The 24,805-nt window shown below is 42.2% G+C and overlaps 1 protein-coding gene across 1 annotated transcript in view; it reads right to left on the minus strand.

The window, feature by feature from the left end:
• scap (SREBF chaperone) overlaps window positions 1–24,805 on the minus strand; it is a 155,057-nt gene that overhangs the window by 24,271 nt on the left and 105,981 nt on the right. Inside the window, exons 13-17 of the mRNA XM_072570036.1 lie at window positions 22,879–23,324; window positions 20,094–20,297; window positions 17,551–17,752; window positions 7,078–7,193; window positions 5,617–6,175 (exon numbers count right to left, since the gene is read on the minus strand). Of these exons, the coding sequence (XP_072426137.1) occupies window positions 5,617–6,175; window positions 7,078–7,193; window positions 17,551–17,752; window positions 20,094–20,297; window positions 22,879–23,324 (1,527 nt within the window). The remainder of the gene's footprint in view (window positions 1–5,616; window positions 6,176–7,077; window positions 7,194–17,550; window positions 17,753–20,093; window positions 20,298–22,878; window positions 23,325–24,805) is intronic.

Here is a 24,805-nt window from a genome sequence, read left to right on the forward strand (position 1 = left end):
AGACCTTTAGATTTTGCTTATCTCAATTTGATGCTGGGTGGGTACTTAGCCTTTTTTTTTGTTTAGCTAAGTACAATGTAGATCACGTTAGCTGGTAGGGTTTCTATTTAATCTATCCATGTGATGCGGTCACCACTGGATGCGCCAGCATTTATGCCCTTGAGAAGATGCCAGGAAGCTGCCTTCTTTAACCACTGAGTCTATATGGTCTAAGTACACACAGAGAGATGTTCAGGTGGGAATTTCAGGACCTCAACCCAGAACAGTGAAGGAATGACAATATACTTCTAAGTCAGGATGATATACGGCTCTGCAGGTGGTGGTGTTCCTATGTATCTGCTGCCCTTGTTCTTCTTGGTAGTCGGGGTACTGGGTTTAGAAGATATTGTCTACATAGTTTTTCAGCATATCTTGTAAATGGTAAACTCTGCTTTAGTCAAGGAAGGAATTGGAGGAGTTACTTGAGGTGCCAATCAAGTCTACCTGTTAAAACCTGGAATCTTAAAGCGGAATCTTAAAGCGGATTCCTACCACTATTTGCAACACAATAAAATTAATACCTTCAAAGACTCTCAAAATTTAGCCTAATTGTTTATAACCAGACTTTTTTCCTGCTCCTTGGATGCTGCCTGATCTGCTGCACTTTTCCAGCAACACACTCTTGACTTTTTGAACAACCCCGAACTCAATAATCAATCAGTCTAAAAATTCAGTGACAACACGACCGTAATAGGACAGATATCTAACAATGGCGACTCAAAACACAGAAGGGAGACAGAGGGCTTGGTGATGTGGTGCAATGAGAACAAACAAAAGAACTGATTATTGACTTCAGGAAGGAAGAGAACACACCCCCATCTACATCAACAGAATGGAGGTTGAGAGGGTAGAGAGCATCAAGCTTCTCAGAGTGATGACAACTGACAACCTGTCCTCGACTTCACACGTAGATGCAACGGTCAAGAAGTCACAACAACAGCTCTTCTTCCTCAGTCAGCTCAGGGAATTTGGCATGTCTCCAACTTCTACAGATGCATCACTGAAAGCATACCGTCTGGGTGCATAACAACCTGGTATGTCAACTGCTCAGACCAGACCATCATGGAAGCCAAACTTCAATTCATGGACTCCACTTATATGTCTTGCTGCTGCAGAAAGGCTGTCAACATCAAAAAACCATCGGACCTTGGTAGTGATCTCCAACAACCTCTTCTGTCAGGCAGAAGAGGCAGAAGCCTGAACACGTAAACCAGCAGGTTCAGGAACAGCTTCTTCCCGGCCATTATTAGACTGATGAATGGAGTCTCACTTCAAATAATGCTGATCTCGCTGGCGTTGATCTCACCATCGCATACCCTGGACAATGCAATCTATAGGCCTCAAAAGACTTTTTGATCTATGCATCCTTACTTACTATGATCTGCCTGCACTGCTCATAAACAAAGCTTTTCACTGTATTTCGGTACACGTAATAATAAATCAATCAATTCTAGATACTGAGTTTGTAGCTGAAACAATAGACTGAACTAGGTGACGAGGGACATACAAAACGAACGTTTTGCATCAGTATTTACTGTGGAGAAGGATATGGAAGATATAGAATGCAGGGAAATAGATGGTGACATCTTGAAAAATGTCCATATTACAGAGGAGGAAGTGCTGAATGTCTTGAAATGCATAAAGGTGGATAAAATCCTCAGGACCTGATCAGCGGTACCCTAGAACTCTGTGGGAAGTCAGCAAATGATTGCTGGGCCCCTTGCTGCAATATTTGTATCATTGATAGTCACAGGTAAGGTGCTGGAAGGCTGGAGGTTGGCTAACGTGGTACTACTATTTAACAAAGGTGGTAAGGTCAAGCCAGGGAACTATAGACCTGTAACCTTGACGTCAGTGATGGGCAAGTTGTTGGAGGGAATTCAGAGGGACAGAATTCACATGTATTTGGAAAGGCAAGGACGATTAGGGATAGTCAACATGACTTTGTGCGTGGGAAATCATGTCTCACAAACTTGAGTTTTTTTAAAAAGAAGTAACAAAGAAAATTGATGAGGACAGAGTGGTGGACATGATCTACATGGACTTCAGTAAGGTGTTTGACAAGGTTTCCCATGGGAGACTGGTTAGCAAGGTTAGATCTCGTGCAATGCAGGGAGAATGTATGGATAGTGAACTGGCTTGAATATAGAAGATAGAACTTGGTGAAGGAGGGTTGTTTTTCAGACTGGAGGCTTGTGACCACTGGAGCTGGGTCCACTACTTTTCATCATTTATATAAACGATATGGATGTGAACCTAGGAGGTATAGTTCGTAAGTCTGCAGATGACACCAGAATTGTAGGTGTAGTGGACAGCGAAGAAAGTTACGTCAAGGCACACCAGGATCTTGATCAAATGGACCAATGGACGGAGGAGTGGCATGATGGAGATTAATTTAGATAAATGTGAGATGCTGCATTTTGGAAAGACAAATCAGAGCAGGACTTATACACTTAATGGCAAGGCCCTGGGAAGTGCTGCTGAATAAAGAGACTTGGAGTGCATGTTTATAGTTCCTTGAAAGTGGAGTTGTAGGGTGGATAGGATAGTGAAGGTGGCGTTTGGTATTCTTTCCTTTATTGGTCAGAGCATTGCGTACACGAGTTGGGAGGTCATCTTGCGGCTATACAGGAGATTGTTTCGAACACTTTTGGAATACTGCAATTCTGGTCTCCTTCCTATCGGAAGAATGTTGTGAAACTTGAAAGGGTTCAGACATTTACAAGGATTTTCCCGGGGTTGGAGGATTTGAGCCATTGGGAGAGGCTGAATAGGCGGGGGCCATTTTTCCTGCAGTGTTAGAGGCTGAGGTGTGACCTTCTAGAGGTTTATAAAATTATGAAGGGCATGGAGAGGATAAATAGACAAAGACTTTTCCCCGAGATAGGGGAGTCCAGAACTAGAGGGCATAGGTTTAGGGTGAGAGGAGAAAGATATAAAAGAAACGCAAAGGGCAACTTTTTCACACAGAGGGTGGTGTTTGTATGGAATGAGCTGCCAGAGGGAGTGGAGGAGGGTGGTACAATTGCAACATTTAAAAGGCATCTGGAAGGGTATACAAATAGGAAGGGTTTGGAGGGATATGGGCAGAGTGCTGGCAAGTGGGACTAGATTAGGTTGGGATATCTGGTCAGCATGGACAAGTTGGACCGAAGGGTCTGTTTCCATGCTGTATATCTCTGACTATAATAGAGCAAAACTAAACAAAGTAATCTAACTGATATTGATGATTTAAATCCAATAATCTTTGTTTCCAATCCCGTTCATACAAAACACAGACAGCCAAACACAGTTAAGGAATAAATAAAATGACAAAACTGGCCAGATTACTAAGCTGTTTCCACAATGCTTTGTTCAACAGGCATATATTATTGTTTCTTGATCGGTCTTCTGAAGACATCAATCAGGACCAGCTTTCTGTTCACTCTGAGGAATTCTCAGCAATACTTATAAATTAGTTACTATTCACTGAACTTCCAATGGTTGATATTGGAAGTTAGGCAGGGAGCTTTCAAATCTTCATGCCTAAGCATCAACAGCCAAACTCTTTCTCCAACCCGCAAGCCTCTCCCTTAGTTTGATCATGTTCTCTCCCAGGCTTGCTAACACCAACTCCCAGGTGTTAATAATGGCCAAACATCTATCTGGTTTGATTTACTGCTTGCTCTGAGTTTGAAGTACCAATGGAGCACTTAGACATAGAATCCACCTGCAAGTAACCTCCAGGTCTGGCCTCTCAAACAATGGCTTGTTTGACCCTTCTTTAAAAAAAACATAAGCTGCTGATCAGTCCAAAAGGTCACCATCAGCACTCAGTTCACAGTTCCAAATAAAAATTGATAAAAGAATAAAAGTAATGAAAAAAAAAAATCAGTGAAGGCATCACATGATGCTTTGACATGCAAGTTTTCCTGCTTTGTGGCCTCACTTTTAGGTATGCCTGGTGCTGCTCCTGGCATACTCTCCTGCATTCTTCACTGAAACATGCCTTGACTTGTTGTAATGGTAGAATGACAGGGATATGCAGGTCATGAGGTCAGAGATTGTGGTTGAATATAATTCCACAGAGCTGCCTCGTCTTGAGCTGCTTGATCTGTTCGAAATTCGTTCCATTCAGCACAGGGATAGTGCCACACAACACAATGGAGGACATCCTCAATGTCAAGATGGGACTTCATCTCCATGGGACTGTGATGGTCACTCTTATAAATACTGTTATGAACACACATATCTGTGACGTATATATCTGTAGAGTGGACAGGGTGATGTCAAGTCAATATTTTACTCTCAATAGTTTCCTCACCAATTGCTACAGCCTCGGTCTCTGGCAAGTATGTCTTTTAAGACTCAGCTAGCTATGTCAGTGGTGTTAACAGTCAACTTGATGATGGACATTTAAGGCCTCCACCCAGAGCACATCCTGCACCCTTGTACCTTCACTGCATCCTCCAAATAGTGTGCAACATGAAAGAATACTGACTCTTTAGCTGAGTGGATGGTAAGCAGTAGGAAGCTTCCTGAACCATGTTTAATCTGGTACCATGAGACTTCATGGGGTCTGCAGTCAATACAGAGGACTACCAGAGCAACTCCCTTCTGATAGTAAACCACTGCATTGCCACATTAGGGGTGGTGATGGAGGTGTAAGGTCATTGCATAAGGAATGATTCTATGAGAATTGTTAGGCTGTTGCTTGATTCATCTAGAAGACAGCACTCCCAATTTTGATACAACTTCCCAGATGATAGCAGCACAGGAAGCTCTAACATTTCCAGTTCTTTGGTTGATGGCAGGTAATCATTTTGTTTCATTCCTTTAACAAACTTTGTAGCAGTCAGATACAATTGATTGTACTTCTATGACGTTTTATACAGCCAAACACATTGCTATGGACTGGAAGTCACATGTAGGCCACATTAGGTGATGACATCATAGTTTCCTTCCCTAACAATCAACAGAAAACCAGATGGGTTTTAATGACAACAATGACTTTATGGTCTTTATTAGACTAGTTTATAAAACAAATTCTACATTTATTAATTGAATTCATATTTTACCATCTGCCATGATAGAATTCAAACCCATACCCACCAGAGCATTAGCCTATGTCTCTGGATTACTAATCCAGTGGCAATACGACTAAGCCACCATCTCTACGACTATATGATATCAACACGGTGTCAGCTGCATTCAATGCTATTTCAAAGTAAAATCAACAGTTTCTTTACAGCAACGGTCACTTTGTGCCTGAATTTGTTCCTCTTAAGGTTATTGTGCAAAATTCTCTCTCCATACACTGCATCAGAAAATAGCAGAATACAGTTTTGCGATGATTATCTGGTAAGTTAACTCTGATCAATCAGTTCCCTTTCTGCAGGTTGTTAAAATTGCTGCTCTCTTTGAAATCTGGCATCCTAGTATCTGCCATGACGAGTGCAAGACAACATGTCACTTTTTCAGCAACACTTCAAGTTCTATACTACCTAGTGATTATCTCTTATTCGTATTGTTAAATAACTATTAAGGAAAAATAATGCAATAAATTGCAAGGGAACATTAATGTTACTGTTTAATTACCTCAAGTTGCCCACTGCTTCTTCCTGCCACAATCAGGTTCCCTTGGATGCCAAGACTCCAGACAGAGCTTTCGCAGTCTCCACCCCATATAGGAATGGGGGAGTTTTTCTCATGCACAGGAAGTGGCTCATCCCCTAAACTGCGCCTCCTCTGTAGGCAGCTGCCATCCCAGCCATGCGACTTGAGGTTCACAGATGTTTGAGAAGATCTCAAAAATGTTGGAGAAGGATAATTCCGCAGGTTTTGCACATTCAGCAGTTTATGATCCTCATATGCTTTATCATATGCTTTTCCAAAGTCAAAGCCAGCCTCCTGCGAATGTTCAGAGATAGTCCGCTGTCTGGGAACTGCATTCTCCTCTTTAACTTGCTCTGCAAAGTTGGTGTCTATTAATCCAGATAAATCTGGTTGATCGGTGAACAGAACGGGCTGTGAAGGGGTCATTCTCTTCTGAAAGTTCTGCTCGCTTTCGTATACATCATCTGCTCCATTCTCAGGATCTGATATATACTCCCAGCTCTCTTGACGTTCATAGCAACTGCTACTATCATTCCATTGCCTAAAAATGGATGAAAAAGACCAAGTGTCAAACATTTTCCAACACACTGCATTTCTGAACACCAAAGCCTGAACAGACCTTCAATATAATATGCAAAAAGTCTAACATGGAATGCCTCTTTAATTTTTAAAATTATTTTAATCCCATTCAAAATCATGAGATACAAACATAATTTAATCATTAAATGGTTCAAATGTATTGTTTGGCAGGTTTTATGGATGATGAATTATTTCATAATAGTTAACTTTCATTCTTCAGGTATGAATTTGCAGTTAGAAGGAATTCCAAGAGCAACTTTAAGTGAGCTCTTGTCTCTGTGTTGCAATGTATGAAAAACTTTACCCCATAAGACAATTTTCAGCATTCTTCTAGTGTCTCAGATTAGTGAAATCAGTGCGTGACTACATCAACCAAGAGGATGGAGGTCTAATTGCTGATCTCCTTTCTGACTTAGCTGTTTGCAGTTGTTGGACTAATTTATGCCAAATAACTACAGTTATAAGAGCAAATAAAATCTAGACACTTCTATCAACATCAAGTGATCTTCATAAGAAATGTGCTCATTTGGAAATTACATAGAATGTGCAGGACAAAGACAGGCCCTTTAAGCCAAATGGCCCGTTCAGGTGGTTGCGCTCCCAGGAGGCTCTTCCCATCTGTTGCCATCTAACTGTATTACAAAATTATTGATTCTTAATTTGCTTCCTCTTTATTTCACTGCACAAACAATTTGATTAGATTAAATCGAACAACAATATTGCATTACTTTGTAACTAGGTTATCTGTTGCAGAAAGCGGAGTTCAGGGCTGCTTAAACACAAAAGGATTGAAAATAAATTGAGGGATATTGTTGAAGGAATGCAATAAAATAACTGGAATGAGCTCATGAATTAATATTTTACCCTGGGTTTGGTATGACAGTCAGACAATCACCAGTCTGTGCGTCCCACACTCTGATCTGTCCTGACAAGCAGCAACTGACCAACAACATCCCATCACTGGCCAAGCATTCAATATCCTAGGAAAAACGATTAATAAAAATGTGTTTAAGAAAATGTTATAATATATGCATGAAGTTGTAATGAATGAGGGACATACAAGATCATGGGCACAGAATTAATGAATACAGAACTTTCTTTGATAGGCAAATATTTGTATTTCCTGCCAGGCAATAAAGGTTTGTTCCAAGTAGTCACATAACTCAGCATTGTTTTTGTCCTGGATTAGTGGTGCCGGAAGAGCACAGCAGGTCAGGCAGCATCCAAGTAGCTTCGAAATCGACGTTTCGGGCAAAAGCCCTGGTGGTCATAATGTTCAAACCCATGGTCTGATCAGAGGAGTCCAGTACAGCTAATTTTATTTGATCCCACCATTCAATTGGATTCGTGCTGATTTTCAAGATTAGTTGTGAGCTGGATTTGTATCCGTTGCTCCTGATGCGGTCTCCTCTACATTGGGGAGACTGGGCGCCTCCGAGCAGATCGCTTTAGGGAACATCTCCGGGACACCTGCACCAATCAACCACACCGCACCGTGGCCCAACATTTCAACTCCCCCTCCCACTCTGCCGAGGACATGGAGGTCCTGGGCCTCCTTCACCACCGCTCCCTCACCACCAGACACCTGGAGGAAGAACGCCTCATCTTCCACCTCGGAACACTTCAACCCCAGGGCATCATTGTGGACTTCAACAGCTTCCTCATTTCCCCTTCCCTCACCTCACCCTAGCTCTAAACTTCCAGCTCAGTAACTGTCCCCATAACTTTTCCAGACTTGTCCTACCTGCCTATCTTCTTTTCCACCTATCCACTCCACCCTCTCCTCCTTGACCTATCACCTTCATCCCCTCCCCCACTCACCCATTGTACTTTATGCTACTTTCTCCCCACCCCCACCCTCCTCTAGCTTATCTCTCCACGCTTCAGACTCACTGCCTTTATTCCTGATGAAGGGTTTTTGCCCAAAACATCGATTTCGAAACTACTTGGATGCTGCCTGAACTGCTGTGCTCTTCCAGCACCACTAATCCAGAATCTGGTTTCCAGCATCTGCAGTCATTGTTTTTACCTCATTGATTTTAACCCTACTGCGAATCCTCTTGCAAGGATGCCTGCCATGAAGAAGTTTTCCTCCTCTCTCTACAAGAATCTCAGGGAGTCCCTCTCCCACTGCAACTCCCAGGTCATTTCCTCTGCTCTGAAGCTCTTCAACCATGTCGTGAAACAAACTCGGTACCAGAGCCACATTTGATTCCTCAGTGCCTGCCTCTGTAACCAACTCATCCCACACGGACTCCGGACCACCTTTAAACCAGCAGAGTTCGGACCCGAACAGGACAAACAGTACAGACTACAGATTCAAAAACACCAGCAACAGTTCTCCTTCAAGATCCTCCGCTCCACGCTTGCAGCAATGAGCCGGCATTAACCTCTCTCCAGTCAGCCCTGCCTCAGCTGAGGGCCACACTCTCTCAGAATTGCAAAGGACCCACTCTGTACTACATCCTCAGGAGAATTCATACTCTCAACAAACAGTATTTCAATTCCATCTCAAACATCAAAAACTGTAAGTACAACAAACTTTTATCCACCCACCTCCATAACCAGCACTCCTCAAACATTCCAGAAGATTCCCCTGGCCTTGGAACCTATCCCACCATTAGCCATGCGGCGGATGCAGCTGCCACCCCCACACTGGTTGATGATGTCACTTCCGCCCCCACAACCACTTCACCCCTCACAATTCCTCATGCATCACACCTGACATCACTTCTGCCCTTCACATTATCGCTGATGCCACATGCTCAGTGACTTCCACCACCCCTACTGCCATGGTCACCACCACTTCCACCCCCACCAGCGCCACTCACCTGCATTCTGCTGACATGCCCCCCACAGACCCCACTGTCACTATCCCCACCCCCCAGAACCCCAAGGGGAACACTACCCCTGCTCATAACTCCACTCCCATTCCCCCCCCACTCCCATTCCCCCCCACCATCACACCCACTTCAGTTACAGGTTCCGCCCCCACTCCCAGCTCTACACCCACACCAGATCCCAGCTCCCAGCCCTGCCGAGTTTTCACCATCCCCCCAGACCTCCTGCTCACTGAGGACGAACGATCAGTCCTCAGCAAAGGACTCACCTTCATCCCCCTCCGTCCACGCATCAATGAATTTAATACACGCCGTGATGTCGAACAATTCTTCCGTCACCTCCGCCTCCGAGCTTACTTTCACAATCAGGACTCCCGCCCACCTTCCGAGGAGCCCTTCACCCACCTCCAACACACTGCATCCACCTGGACACCCCGCGCTGGCCTATTACCTGCCCTTGACCTCTTCATTTCCAACTGCCGCCGGGACATTAACCGCCTCAACCTGTCTACCTCCCTCCCCCACTCCAACCTCTCACCCTCACAACGCGCAGCCCTCCAATCCCTCTGCTCCAATCCCAACCTCACCATTAAGCCAGCGGATAAAGGGGGCGCAGTGGTAGTCTGGCGCACTGACCTCTACACCACTGAAGCCAAACGTCAACTCGAGGACACCTCTTCCTACTGTTCCCTCGACCATGACCCCACCCCCCATCACCAAACTATCATCTCCCAGACCATACAGAACCTCATCACCTCAGGAGATCTCCCACCCACAGCTTCCAACCTCAGTCCGGGAACCCCGCACTGCCCGGTTCTACCTCCTTCCCAAGATCCACAAGCCTGACCACCCTGGCCGACCCATTGTCTCAGCATGCTCCTGCCCCACTGAACTCATCTCTACCTACCTCGACACTGTCCTATCCCCCCTAGTCCAGGAACTCCCCACATACGTTCGAGACACCACCCACGCCCTTCCCCTCCTCCAAGACTTCCGTTTCCCCGGCCCGCAACGCCTCATCTTCACCATGGATATCCAATCCCTCTACACCTCCATCCGCCATGACCAGGGCCTCCAAGCCCTCCGTTTTTTCCCTCTCCAGACGTCCCCAACAGTATCCTTCCACCAACACTCTCATTCGTTTGGCCGAACTGGTCCTCACCCTTAACAATTTCTCCTTTGAATCCTCCCACTTCCTCCAGACCCAAGGGGTAGCCATGGGCACACGTATGGGCCCCAGCTATGCCTGTCTCTTTGTTGTCTACGTAGAGCAGTTGATCTTCCGTAATTACACCGGCACCACTCCCCACCTCTTCCTCCGCTACATTGATGACTGCATTGGCGCCACCTCGTGCTCCCGCGAGGAGGTTGAGCAATTCATCAACTTCACCAACACATTCCACCCTGACCTTAAATTTACCTGGACCATCTCTGACACCTCCCTCCCCTTCCTGGACCTCTCCATCTCCATTAATGACGACCGACTTGACACTGACATTTTTTACAAACCCACCGACTCCCACAGCTACCTGGATTACACCTCTTTCCACCCTACCCTTGCAAAAGTACCATCCCGTATTCCCAATTTCTCCGCCTCCGCCGGATCTGCTCCCAGGAGGACCAGTTCCACCACAGAACACACCAGATGGCCTCCTTCTTTAGAGACCGCAATTTCCCTTCCCACGTGGTTAAAGATGCCCTCCAACGCATTTCGTCTACATCCCGCACCTCCGCCCTCAGACCCCACCCCTCCAACTGTAACAAGGACAGAACGCCCCTGGTGCTCACCTTCCACCCTACCAACCTTCGCATAAACCAAATCATCCGCCGACATTTCCGCCACCTCCAAAAAGACCCCACCACCAGGGATATATTTCTCTCCCCACCCCTTTCCGCCTTCCGCAAAGACCGTTCCCTCCGCGACTACCTGGTCAGGTCCACGCTCCCAAACAACCCAACCTCCAATCCTGGCACTTTCCCCTACCACCATAGGAACTGTAAAACCTGTGCCCACACCTCCTCCCTCTCCTCTATCCAAGGCTCTAAAGGAGCCTTCCACATTCAAAGTTTTACTTGCACATCCACTAATATCATTTATTGTATCCGTTGCTCCCGATGCGGTCTCCTCTACATTGGGGAGACTGGGCGCCTCCTAGCAGAGCGCTTTAGGGAACATCTCCGGGATACCCGCACCAATCAACCACACCGCCCCGTGGCCCAACATTTCAACTCCCCCTCCCACTCTGCCGAGGACATGGAGGTCCTGGGCCTCCTTCACCGCCGCTCCCTCACCACCAGACGCCTGGAGGAAGAACGCTTCATCTTCCGCCTCGGAACACTTCAACCCCAGGGCATCAATGTGGACTTCAACAGTTTCCTCATTTCCCCCTCCCCCACCTCACCCTAGTTCTAAACTTCCAGCTCAGTAACTGTCCCCTTGACTTGTCTGGACTTGTCCTACCTGCCTATCTTCTTTTCCACCTCTCCTCCTTGACCTATCACCTTCATCCCCTCCCCCACTCACCCATTGTACTTTATGCTACTTTCTCCCCACCCCCACCCTCCTCTAGCTTATCTCTCCATGCTTCAGGCTCACTGCCTTTATTCCTGATGAAGGGCTTTTTCCCGAAAAGTCGATTTCGAAGCTACTTGGATGCTGCCTGAACTGCTGTGCTCTTCCAGCACCACTAATCCTTAAATAGACATTAAGTAAACAAGGGAGTAAAAGGCTATGGGGTTAGACTGGAAAGTGGATTTAAGACCACAACCATATCAGTTATAAGCTTATTGAAAGATGGTGTAGGCTTAAAGGGCCCACTGTCTATTCCTGCTCATGAGTCGTATTCTCCCATGTTACAAATCCAGAAAGTGTCAGTTACTTGATGAAGAATACCTCCATGTGGTTTTCATCCTTCTTGTAATGAAGCCATGTTTAACACACTTTGTCAACACGAGGACACCATGTGCAACAGCATTTCCAACACAATTTTTCTATGGTTTCTCTATAGAGAAAGAAAGACACAGCCAACCCCAGCAATAAAGTCTCTTAGAACGATGATTTTTTTTTAACTTCTGAGATGGAGTGTGGACCACATGAAGGTTATAATAGTACATTTATGAAACATCTTCATTCGAATTAAGGTTTGAGGCATAAATGCTGATGACAGTGGGATACTGACTGAAGCTGAGCTGCAGATAAAATGACAAGCGTCTATCATTTAGACAATTGGGGCATTCTGGCAGTGTACCCAAGATCCTATTCCTAAAAGTAAAACCAACTTGGTGGACTGAGTATTGCTGTCATTCTTATTTTCTATTACAAATAAAACTGTTTGTTTCTTCTGCTGGAAAAGAGGTCTTCATAGGACACAATGTCAATTTGGAGTCTTGATAGATCAATTGATATGATTGCTGTTCGTCTTTACTGACAGTGACTTGACATTATTTATGAATTGTGCTATCAACTGCTACCATGCCAAAACTAAACCAACCATATAGACATACACTATCAACATGTGGATGACTGAAGTGTCATTGCCCACACTGCACCAGACTTGCAAGCCACTAATAACAAGTCCAAAACTCAGTATTTCAATAGCTTAAGACAGACTCCCAGACACAAATCCAGAAGATAAAGCTCATGTGATGAGATGAGAAAGGCCTGAGAGATGCAACTGGATGCTGATCATGTCAAATGAAATATGGCAATTGATACACTTCAGCCTATCTGCAGTTCCCGATGACAGAATTCACGGGTGAACAATTAATGGGAGAAATGTAACGAGCAAACAAAAGGATGAAAAACAACAATGTGTTTTAGCCCTGTTGCTAATCCAGCTGAGGTCTTCACATTCAGACTCTATACAGTCAGCTAAAAGATTTGGAAGAAGAAAGTACCAACACCCACCTCCTCCTCAAATTCTACCTCTCCCCACCTTGCCTCACAAGCCATCCAGCTTCAGGAACACAACCAACATTTATAGCCATTTTCAAGGACCAAGATAAGTTGGGCTATGAGAACTACAAAGGTATTTCCCACATAAACATATGAAAAAAATCCTGTTACACATTCTCTTGAGACATGGATTTAGATCTTCCAGTCTCGTTTTTTGCTTCTCCTGCCAAACAGTGTGAACACAACCAGACATTCAGCGACTTGACCAAATCATCTGACCTCAGGAAACATCGAGGCTCTGTGGATTGTGCTGCAAAGATCTGAATGTGCAAGAAATGTCATCACTATCCTGTGATTGCTTCATGATGCTTTATTTTAAATTAACTCATGAGATGTGTGTCTCATTGGTTGGGCCAGCATTTATTGCTGATCTCTAGATGCCCTTGAGAAGTGTTAGCAAGCTGAATTAATTTAGATTAGGTAGAGACATTATGGTGTTTGAGAGGTAGTTTCATAATTTTAAACCAGCAACACTATAACGATGACATATTTTAAAGTTAGGGTGGCAAGTGACTTGAAGGGGAACCTGCAAGTGGCGATATTCCCATGCATCTGCTGCCCTTGTACTTCAAGACTGTAGTTTGTGGGCTTGAAAGATGTTGACTAAGGATCCTGGTGAATTTCTGCAGTGCATCTTGTCAATGTTTGCACTGCCAGTACTGAGCATTGGTAGTAGAGGGTGTGAATATTATTCAAGCAGCCCCGTTGTCCTGGATGGTATCAAGCTTCTCAACCATTATTACAGCTACACCCATCTAGGCAAGTGGGGATTAGATTAGATTCCCTACAGTGGAAACAGGCCCTTCTGTCCAACAAGTCCACACTGACTCTCCAAAGAGCAATCCACCCCCTACATTCACCCCTGACTAATGCACCTAACACTATGGGTAATTTAGCATAGCCAATTCACCTTACCTGTACGTCTTTGTACAGTAGGAGGAAACCCATGCAGACACGGGGAGAATGTGCAAACTCCACATAGACAGGAATTGAACTTGGACCCCTGGCGCTGTGAGGCTACAGTGCTAACCACTGAGCCACCATGCCGCCCAAACATGCAGATCCAGAAGCTGTTCAGCTCCACTGGAGTAAATTTTATAGCTGTTAGCACCCAGAAGGCCCTGGATCATTCCATTACACTCCTGACGTGCCTTGTAGATAGTGGATAGGGTGAGTCAGAAGGTGAGTTACATGCTGCAGGATTCCTAGCCCCTGACCTGCTCTTGCAACCTCAGTAATTATATAGCTAATCCAGTTCAACATCTTGACAATAGTAAACCAGGATTAGGATAGTGGATGGTTCAATGATGGTAACGCCACTGACTGTCAAGAGGTGATGGTTAGATTTTCTCTTGTCTGAGATGGTTGTTGCCGGCATTTGTGGGGCAAAAATGTTAGATGCCACTTGTCAGCCAAAACCTGGATTTTGCCCACTGCTTCAATATCTAAGGAGTCACTAATGGTGCTAAACATTTTCAGCACTCACCTATGAACGAAGGACATTAGTGAAACAGACAGGTTTTTAATAACAATCGACAGTGGTCACATGACTGCCATTAGGCTAGCTTTTTACTCCTAATGCTTTCAGAATTCCAATTTTGCCATCTGTCACAATGGTACTCGCATCCATGAGTGCAAAGCAGAAGCATGACATTACTTGTCCAATGATATTACCACTATGCCTCTGCCTTCTCAAGTTAATGCGTTAATAATGGGCCACAGTGGCAACCAGAGAAGGAAAGAGGGGGAGGAATATCCTGCCATTGGATCCTCCCCCTACCCAGCTGCTAAAAGATCGGCAGGTTAAGAATGGTCTGTCAGTCGCAAGAAGAGTCATGGCAGAAACCTGCACTTAGGTAGATGCCATAATTGAATTAAGGGAAAGTCAACTGCTGGATTTCTGTACATTCTCTTGGGGCGTGGGCACTGCTAGGAAAGCCAGCAGCTGATTCCTGATTGTCCTTGAATATTTCATTTTCAGAGAGCAGATACACTGAAATGGGGCTGGTGTCAAGTCTAGGCCAGGTCAATAAAAGACAGCAGATTTCCTTCCTTAAAAGGACATTAGTAAACCAGCTGGACTTTTATGTCAAGTGAACACCTATGCAAAGGAGCACTCCAGACTACAGTGAAACGCGCATTGCTGGTTCAATATAGGAACAGTCAAGAATAGAATTTTTTGTTATAGTTCTGAATCATTAATTGGTACATTCTGCCTGGCAATGCCTCCATTAATCAAAGTCTATTTTCCAATGCATCAAGATTTACCTCACATGCAGAATAAATGTTGGCTTTCCCTTTGAATTGATAGCGTGACCTTGGGGTACAGGTTCATAGATTCTAGAAAGTGGAGTTGCAGGTTGACAGGTAATGAAGGCGGCAGTTTGTACGCTTGCCATTATTAATCAATGCTTTGAGTATAGGAGTTGTGATGTAACGCTGCAGCTGTAAAGGACATCAGTTACACCACTTTTGGAATAGTGCATTCAATTCTGGTCTCCTTGCTATAAGGAAAGATGTTGTTAAACTTGAAAGTGTGCAGAAAAGATTTACAAGGATGTGCCCAGAGGATTTGAGGAATAGGCTGGGACTACTTTCCCGACAACGTCAGAGGCAGAGGGGTGACCTTTTTAAGGTTTGTAAAATCATGAGAGGCATGGATAGACAAAGACTTCTTCCCAGGGTAGGGGAGTCTAAAACTAAAGGGCATAGATTTAGAGTGGGGAGGGGAAGATTTAATGGGACCTCAGGGGCAACTTTTTCATGCAGAGGGTGGTGCATATATGGAATGAGCTGCCAGAGGAAATGGTGGACGCTGGCACAATTAAAACATTTAAAAGGCATCTGGATAGGTACTTGAATAAGAAGAGTTTAGAGGGATATGAGCCAAAATGAGAAAAGATTAATTTAGGATATCTGGTTGGCAGGATGAGTTGAGCAGAAGGGTCTGTTTCCATGTTGTACAACTCTATGACTGCAAACTTCACCAAAGTACCTTTTTTTCAGCAGTACTAAAGACCGCCTCGTACACACCAACTTAAACACAAATAAGATATTCTAGATGGTAGATGTTTGAAATAAAAACAAAAAAAGCAGTAAATCCTCAGCATGTTTTGGAATGCTTCTTGGGATCTGAAATATTAATTTTGATTTCTCCACAGATTCTGCCAAACTGCTGAGCATTTTCTGTTTTTACTTCAATTTAACAACTCTCATCAGGACTACAACATGATAATTTTCATAGTAAAATTTAAAACCCAAGAAACATCAAATAAAATTAGATAAACGACTTTGTACTATTACTTACAAGCCCCTCACCTCCCTAAAAGACTGATTGAATAACTTACATTCCAGTATTTTGACTGAGGATGCTCACATCAATGCAATTCATAAGTCATTGAATCAAATTCCAAGGTAGCAAGTTATGAAACTGAATTCATAAAATCTGCTCATTTATGTGCACTAGAACATAAACCACACCAGACTGTTGTAAAAACTAAACGCTTCATTTATTGCTATGGAAAAAGTAAACTTTCTATCTCTAATTGATATGGCCTACCCAAGAATACATTCCAGGCTCAACTCTTAATACTCACTGAATTGGCCTAATAACAATTCTTTGTACAAGTCAATTGCATTTTTTGGTGTTGGTTAATAAAATATAGCTTTATGTACATTCAGAATAAATAAAAAAAATGGTAGCAAAGATGAAGCACGAGCAAGATTATCACTGCTAATTGTGATATTCAATCTGACGTATTTTTGAATCATAAAACAGAAGTGATTACAAGAGACCTTTCTGTAAAAGAAATTCATACACTATATTTTAAAATCAGAAATATAATCAATATGCTGGTGCCCCAAAATCTGGAGTTGTGGGTTGAATTTGTCAATGTGTCTCTCTCTCCCTCCCACAGCTTGAGTTCCAATCTCAAAGAATGCCTGAAACATAGGAAGAAAGAAACTAAAGGGCCAGTTACTCTTATACTTTTCAGTAATTGAACAGTGGAACTGATAGAAGTTTGAGAAAGAATGTTTTGCTTGTCTCTCAGTCCAAGCTGTTTAATTATACTAACCAGGCTTGGTTTGAAATCAATTTTAAGTTGACTCATATTGGTTAAATATAGATATGATAGCTTAGGGCAATATTACAATTGTGCTGAATAAATCAGTTAATTTCGACTGCTTTTTAAGACAATGCATAAGTTAAACTGTGAACTAATGGAAAAAATGAGGTTGTATGTTATTATTATGATGTTGGTTTTTCAGTATAGGTTATTATTAGGCTGACCAGGTCAAAACAAATATACAGTATTGCAATCTTGCCAGTTGTAAATGTGAACAAATCATCAAGCACCCACTTAAATTTAAACAATTCTCACAAACGTATCAATGTGGTTCACATATGACATTTTACCACGAAGTGAAACAACTAGTATTATTTAAATCAAACTTTCTCATTTGAAGAAAATGCTGCAATATTTGGCAAGTGAACAGGGCCCAAATATAAAAGAACATGAAAATTTCCAAATATTTACTTACCATTAAGTGTCCCTTTAAAATCAACGGTAAGGTTTCACTGACAGGGGGTGAGTAGCCATAATCATCACAAGGTAAGTCCCCACGTCGCCTTCTCCCATAAGATAGACCATCTTGGCCATATGTTTTTGGACAGAACACCTTATACAAGCAGAACAGCAGAATTACGAGGAAGACTCCTGATGCCAATCCGAGAGCTCCAACTCTACAAGAAACAAAGTTTATAATTAAAAAGAAATGTAATTTCATTGGCTAATATTAACCATTGCTGAAAAACAACATTATTCTTGAAATAATTTGCTTTGCCAATAGCAATCATATTAGACTTTTGCAAAGAGAATGAAAAATTGACAGAATTGGAAAATTTTCCCATTAGATCACGTTGTGCCTGAGCCCAGCCAGTAAACACGAAACACTCTGGGACATGTATTTGAAAATAGATAGTTCTGCAGAGGAATGAACTTATCACAAGCCACAAGAAAGAGTGATGCCAACCAGGATAATAGCCTTGTAGAACACACATGATAATGAGCCCAACACAGCATTAGATTCTTCCTATAAAAAATACTTACTCAGGATATACAAGGTTGTATTTTAGAAGGACAAGATCATATAGACCAAAAACCACACTTCAAACATGACGTGCATATTAAATTGCAAAGGAGCAAAAGCTACAAATTTTGCTTATGATAGAGTATAAAAACCTGTAAATTATAATAACTATAACAAAATGCTAGGTTACTGTAGGAAGTAAAGCTGAAATTATTGTCGCTCTGCCACAATATCATAATCTGCCTTTGATGTGTAACAGCTGCCAGAGCACCAGAAAATTGCACATGTTAAATCTGACTGAAAAATCCTTCCTCAATTTTAGCTAGGGCTTTGACAAGTATAACTGGGTGCCAGCTGATGGGGACAAGCAGCCTTGCTGGCCCCAAACCCGATTCAGCTAAAATTGCTGATGCTGGGATAAGGATCAGGAATCGACTTGTCAGCTGGTCTTGGTGTTGTTATGAACTCTATGGAGATGATTAAACTAAAATCTAAACTTGCTGAACAAACCCCAATGAGAAACCAATGCACAATACTTCAGAAGATCTTCAATTTTTTCACAAACTTCTTCACAAGTCTAATTCATAATCTCAGCGAAGAAATTCCTGCTCATCTTGGAATTAAATCAGAGAACCCTTATTCTGAAATTTATGCTGGAGTATGACACAATCCCCTAACAATGGGAAATACTGAGTCAGCATGTATTCTGTCAATCCCTATTAGTATGTTTCAATAAAATCATTCTTAACTCTGATAAGCATTGACTCAATTTGCCCTCTGAAATGACCTTGGAGCCTTACAGTCTTAGTTCAAGGGGAATTAGGAACGGGCAACAATGTTGGCCTTACGAGTAATGCCATATCTCATGAAAGGAATTAAGCAGTGAGTTGTTTAATTGAGACCTTGTATTTTTGCTTCACCAGGTTGACACCTCAATTTTAGATATGCCTGCTACTGTCTCAAGCATGATCCTTTCCATTCTTCATTGAACCAGAGTTGATCCTTTGGCTTGATGCTAATGGTAGATAGGGGACTATGCCAAGCCACGAGCAGAGCACAAGGAGGGAGGAGGAACTCTGGTTTTAGTTATATCTTAATTTCTTCTGTAACTCAAAATGGCAGCAGAGTGTGGCATCAGTTTAAACTTTTCACTATTTATTTGTTCAATAAAAATGACAATAAATCATTCAGTTCAATAAATTATAGATTCTATGAAATGTCAGCAATGGTGTAGAAACTGGAAATCTGAAATAAAACTTTTTTTTAATTAAATTTGTTCATGTATTATTGATGCTACTGGGTAGGCAGTCAAGAGTCAACTACATTGCTATGGATCTGAAGTCACATGTGGGCTGGACCAGATAAGGACTGATTTCCCTTGAAGGAAATCCTGAGGAGTTTTTATGACAATTGACAGGCTCTGTCCAGATTTTTATTGATTTCAAATTTCACCATCTCCCATGATGGGATCTGTACCCATGCCCCCAGAACATTAGCCTGGATTTCTTAAATTACTTATTTATTGACATTACGACTACATCACCACATCCCCATAAAAATGCTCGAAATACTCAGCAGATCAAGCAGTCTCTGTGGGGAGAAAAACAGAGTTAACATTTCAGGACTGATCTTTCACCGCAACATTTCTAAACTTTTGTTATCGTTGATATGACAACCGATCAATAAATAATGCTGAAAACACTTGGGCACTATATCTTGCAGAATGTGATATCACCCATGTTCTGTCATTACAACTAACAATTTGAGTGGCTTAATGTTAATAGCTAAAACCTTAAAGTGCTTTCATTGCAATAAAACCAACACTTTGTGGAAACTCATGTGACAAAACTATCATGTGCATTACACTGTATAGTAAAATAATCCCAGGTTATACATAATTAGCATGATCATAACACTAATCCATAGGTAAGGAATGAGCCTCAAGCCAAACTTAATTTTAAGCATTATTCTTAAGTTATTCCACACGACCTTACTTGTAGAGTGTGATATCTAAAGGTGCTTGTGGTTTAGAGGAAACCTGTCCCCTTGCCCAGTTTCCATCAGTATTCTTTGCCTCTTCGTAATCTGTTGAGAATGTGGAATGGTATCGCTTTGCATCTTGAGGGTGTCTTGCATCGAGGGCATCTTGCAGACTCAGATGGAAAGATAAAGGGATGATGGGAAGAATGCTAACATACCTGTAAATAAATAAGCAGTACATGACATCTGCTTTAAAAGTAACATGTAGGTTTACTCCTTAGCTGTAGCTTTTAACAGTTCATTGGAATACCTAAAAGGAAGGATAACATTTACTATATAACACTAAAAACTAATGAAGCATAAAGATATGGCAAATGAAATGTTAATGACCAGGTAACATCAAGCTCGGACTTCCAAATACCTAAGGAAGGCAGAATGCATTTTCTAAAAAAGTTGATCTAAGCTTAAAAAAAAAAGACATAATTGCAATGCCACTAGATATCACTTTATCATTGGATGCCTAAGAATTCATTTAATTGAGAATTCCTGAGAGGAAATGCATCAAACAGATTCTGCTAGACCATCTATCAAATGAAGTAGACCAGAAAAAGTACGAAATAAATATTAGCCAGTTTTGAGTTGATTTGTAGCTCGGATGGAGGTTCTGATGTAGGTTTGCTTGCTGAGCTGGAAGGTTCATTTTCAGACGCTTTGTCACCATACTAGGTAACATCTTCAGTGAGCCCCTTACAAAGCACTGCTGATGGTTCTTGCTTTCTATTTATATGTTTGGGTTTCTTTAGATTGGTGAGGTCATTCCCTATGGTGAGGTCATTTCCTGTTCTTTTTCTCAGGGGGTGGTAAATGGGGTCCAAGTCAATGTGTTTGTTGATAGTGTTCTGGTTAGAATGCCACACTTTTTTTTAGATTAGATTAGATTACTTACAGTGTGGAAACAGACCCTTCGGCCCAACAAGTCCACACCGCCCCGCCGAAGCGCAACCCAACCATACCCCTACATTTACCCCTTACCTAACACTACAGGCAATTTAGCGTGGCCAATTCACCTGACCCTGCACATCTTTAGACTGTGGGAGGAAACCAGAGCACCCGGAGGAAATCCACGCAGACACGGGGAGAACGTGCAAACTCCACACAGTCAGTCGCCTGAGTCGGGAATTGAACCCAGGTCTCTGGCGCTGTGAGGCAGCAGTGCTAACCACTGTGCCACCGTGCCGCCCAGGAATTCTCGTGCGTGTCTCTGTTTAGTTTGTCCTAGGATGGTTGTGTTGTCCGAGTTGAAGTGGTGTCCTTCCTTATCTGTATGTAAAGATACTACTGAGAGGGGGTCATGTTATTTTGTGGCTAGTTGACGTTCATGTGTCCTAGTAGCTAGTTTTCTGCCTGTTTGTCCAATTTAGTGTTTGTTACAGTTCTTGCACGGTATTTTGTAAATGAGATTAGTTTTGCTTGTTGTCTGTATAGGGTATTTCAAGTTCATTAGCTGCTGTTTTAGTGTGTTGGTGGACTACCATGATGCCAAGGGGTCTGAGTAGTCTAGCAGTCATTTCCAAAGATGTCTCTGATGCAGGGGAGAGTGGCTAGGATTTCTGGACTCGTTTTGTCTGCTAGTTTGGATTTGTTGCTGAGAAATCGGTGGACTGTGTCCATTGGGTACCCATTCTTTTTGAATACACTGTACAGATGATTTTCTTCTGCGCTGCATAGTTATCTGTGCTGCAGTGTGCTGTTGAAATAAATGTTCTTATGCAGCTTCATTTGTGGATATTGGGAGGATTGCTTCTGTAGTTCAATATTTGGTCCATATCTGTTGTTTTCCTGTATACGCTGGTTTGAAGTCCCACATTGGCTAATCACTCTACTGTGATATCTAGGAATGGCAATTTGTTGTTGTTTGTAAACTAACGTTAAAAACAACATCCACAAAATAAACGTAGTTGAAATATCTAAATACATTTCATTTCTTACAAGTATGTGGTTATTTAGGAACCACAACATTAGATGATTATCCATAGCATCCACAGTTGTAGTCACAAGATTTATTATTTGATTATTTTTGGATGCTGAAATAAATCTACCTTCCCATCTGATAAAGGGTTACCTAACCTACAATGTTAAATACTCTATATACTTGAATATATTGTTACATAAATCCAATGTCAATGGTTTACTTATTTAATCAAGATGTTCTAAATCATGGGCTTTTGATAGCATAGAAAGGGAGAAATTGTTTCCATTAGTAGTTAATAAGAGAACACAGATTTTTTATATCGTACAGACAAGTAGAGACAAGAGGAGAATTGTACATAGGATATTTCAGATCTTAACCTTTTTCTATTTGCAAGGGTGATGGAAACAGATCAGTAGTCACTTTTTAAAAGGTGTTGAACATCTACTTGAAAAGGAGAAATATGCAGAGCCGTGGCAAAAAGGGGAGGGGAAACAAGATTAATTAGACTGTTGTATCAAAGAGTTGGCATAGACATAATAGGTTGATGGGTTTCCTTCAATGCTACATAATTCCAAGAATGCTTTGTCACAGTGATTTATTGAATTAGATATTACTGCATCCTTCAATTGATGGAAGAAAGGAAGATATGAGGATCTGGTGAGACCATGTGGTAGTTGGTCAGGGAGCTGAACAGCCAATACGTTTTTTTCTTGCTGAAAACATTTATGGTTCTTTTGAACAGTTGCCTTCAAAATATTGTTCTTTTCAAATCTTTCAGTTAGACAGAAAACCACATTAGTATGTCAGATAGTTTCAAAATTACTTACTTTCTTGCCAGTGTATTATTGTAATAACTGAAGAGAGTTGGCCAATGTCTGAATGATAGTTTCCGCCACATCTCCTGATCCTGAACTCCCCACGTGATCTCTTCTTTGAAATCATTCTCTGGGAGACTGGTATCACTACGAACTTGCTGTTTGTCATCATCAGTTACATTTTCACGTGTAGCCAAAGGTAAGGCATCAAGAGGATTTGGTTTTGTGTTCTGATCTGTGCCACGTGACTGATTCTCTAATGGTGCATTGACATCTGATGGAAAACCAGGCAAAGTGCTCTTAGAATCTCCCCTCTGGAAAACACCTGGTGGAACTGCAATAGGTGGTAAGCCACTCTCTCCTAGTGGGCTCTGTTCAGCAACCTGAGCTGTCAAAAATGTCCGGAGACCAGCGGGATCAGTGTAAACCAAAATGCCAATCCATATTACTGTGCCCACCTGAAAAATAAAAATAATGAGATTTAGATATTGTCAAATTCATGACAGCAAATTTATTTGTTTAAGAAACTTATATTTAAGCTTTGTAACCCAGAGGTTTAAACAAAGTTCTTTGAAGACAATTAAATAGAGAGACCAAGGAAGCAAACTGTTACAACCTATTGGGGAAAGTGTGTTCATTCTTGAGACCCACTCTTCTCAGTGACCACAAAAGTCATTGACTTAATCAAAGTATGCAAAGTTCTCAATTTACCTGCCTAGAGGAAAGGTGAACAGAAAACACTGATTAGTTCCCCACACTAAACAAGAACTAGTGCTTATTTTTCCCAGAGTTGAAGTGTCTAAAACTAGATGACATGCATTTAAGGTGAGAGGGGGTAAGTTCAAAGCAGATGTGGGGCAAGTTTTTTTTTAAGCACAAGAGAGCGGTGGGAGTCTGGAACGCACTGCCAGGGGTGATGATGGAGGCAGATATGATAGGGGTATTTTAGATAAGCATGTGAATATGCAAGAAATGGAGGAATATGGACGACAGGCAAGCATAAGAGATTAGTTTAATGTCATTTTTGGTACATTTTGGGCCGAAGAGCCCATTCCTATGTTTTATTGTCCTATGTTCTATATTACAAAAAATATATTTTCAGCCACAGGTCAACAAAACTATGAACTATCAACATATATCAACTCTTTAAAACCCAAACCCCTTTTAAACTCCTACACCCCTTCTTAATGACCTTTCTACCCAATGGGGTCAGAAATGTGGATATTTGGTGATAACTGCATCATGTGCCATTTGGAACTCCACACACACTGACCCAGCCAATATCCAAATGCAAGACCTGACAACATCCAGGCTTCAGCTGAAAGTGATAAGAAATATTCACACCATACAAGTGCCAGGCAATGACCATTTGCAACAAAAGTGAATCTAACCATCACTAATTTACATTTAACGGCATTACCATCACTGAGTCCCCACTATCAACATCCTGGAGTCACCACTGACCAGAAACTGAACTGGGCCAGGTCATAAATACTATGGCTGCAATAGCAGGTCAGAACTCAAACTTCTGTGGTGTGTAACTTACCTCTTGTCTTACCAAAGCTTTCTTTAAGAAACAAGGCAGGAATAGGACAGAATGACTGGATGAGTATAGCTCCAACAACACAAGCTTGACACCATTTAAGACAAATTATTCTGCTTGACTGGCATGCATTCAGCATCCTAACTCTGAACTATACCCTGTTCCTTCACTATCACTTGGTCAAAATCCTGGAACTCCTTCTCTAACAGCATTATGCATGTTTCTGCACCCAAAGTATTGCAGATGTTCAAGCACTGCTAAATTACAATGGAGAATTTAGTGATGGGAATTAACTAGCAACACGCACATCTACTGAACGAATAAAAACACAGCAAATAAATATTTCTACAATAATTACCATTGGAAATAACTTGAACTTTCTCTCAAGGTTTTGTA

This window comes from Chiloscyllium punctatum, chromosome 5 (assembly GCF_047496795.1).
Source record: "Chiloscyllium punctatum isolate Juve2018m chromosome 5, sChiPun1.3, whole genome shotgun sequence".
Classification (NCBI taxonomy): Eukaryota; Metazoa; Chordata; class Chondrichthyes; order Orectolobiformes; family Hemiscylliidae; genus Chiloscyllium; species Chiloscyllium punctatum.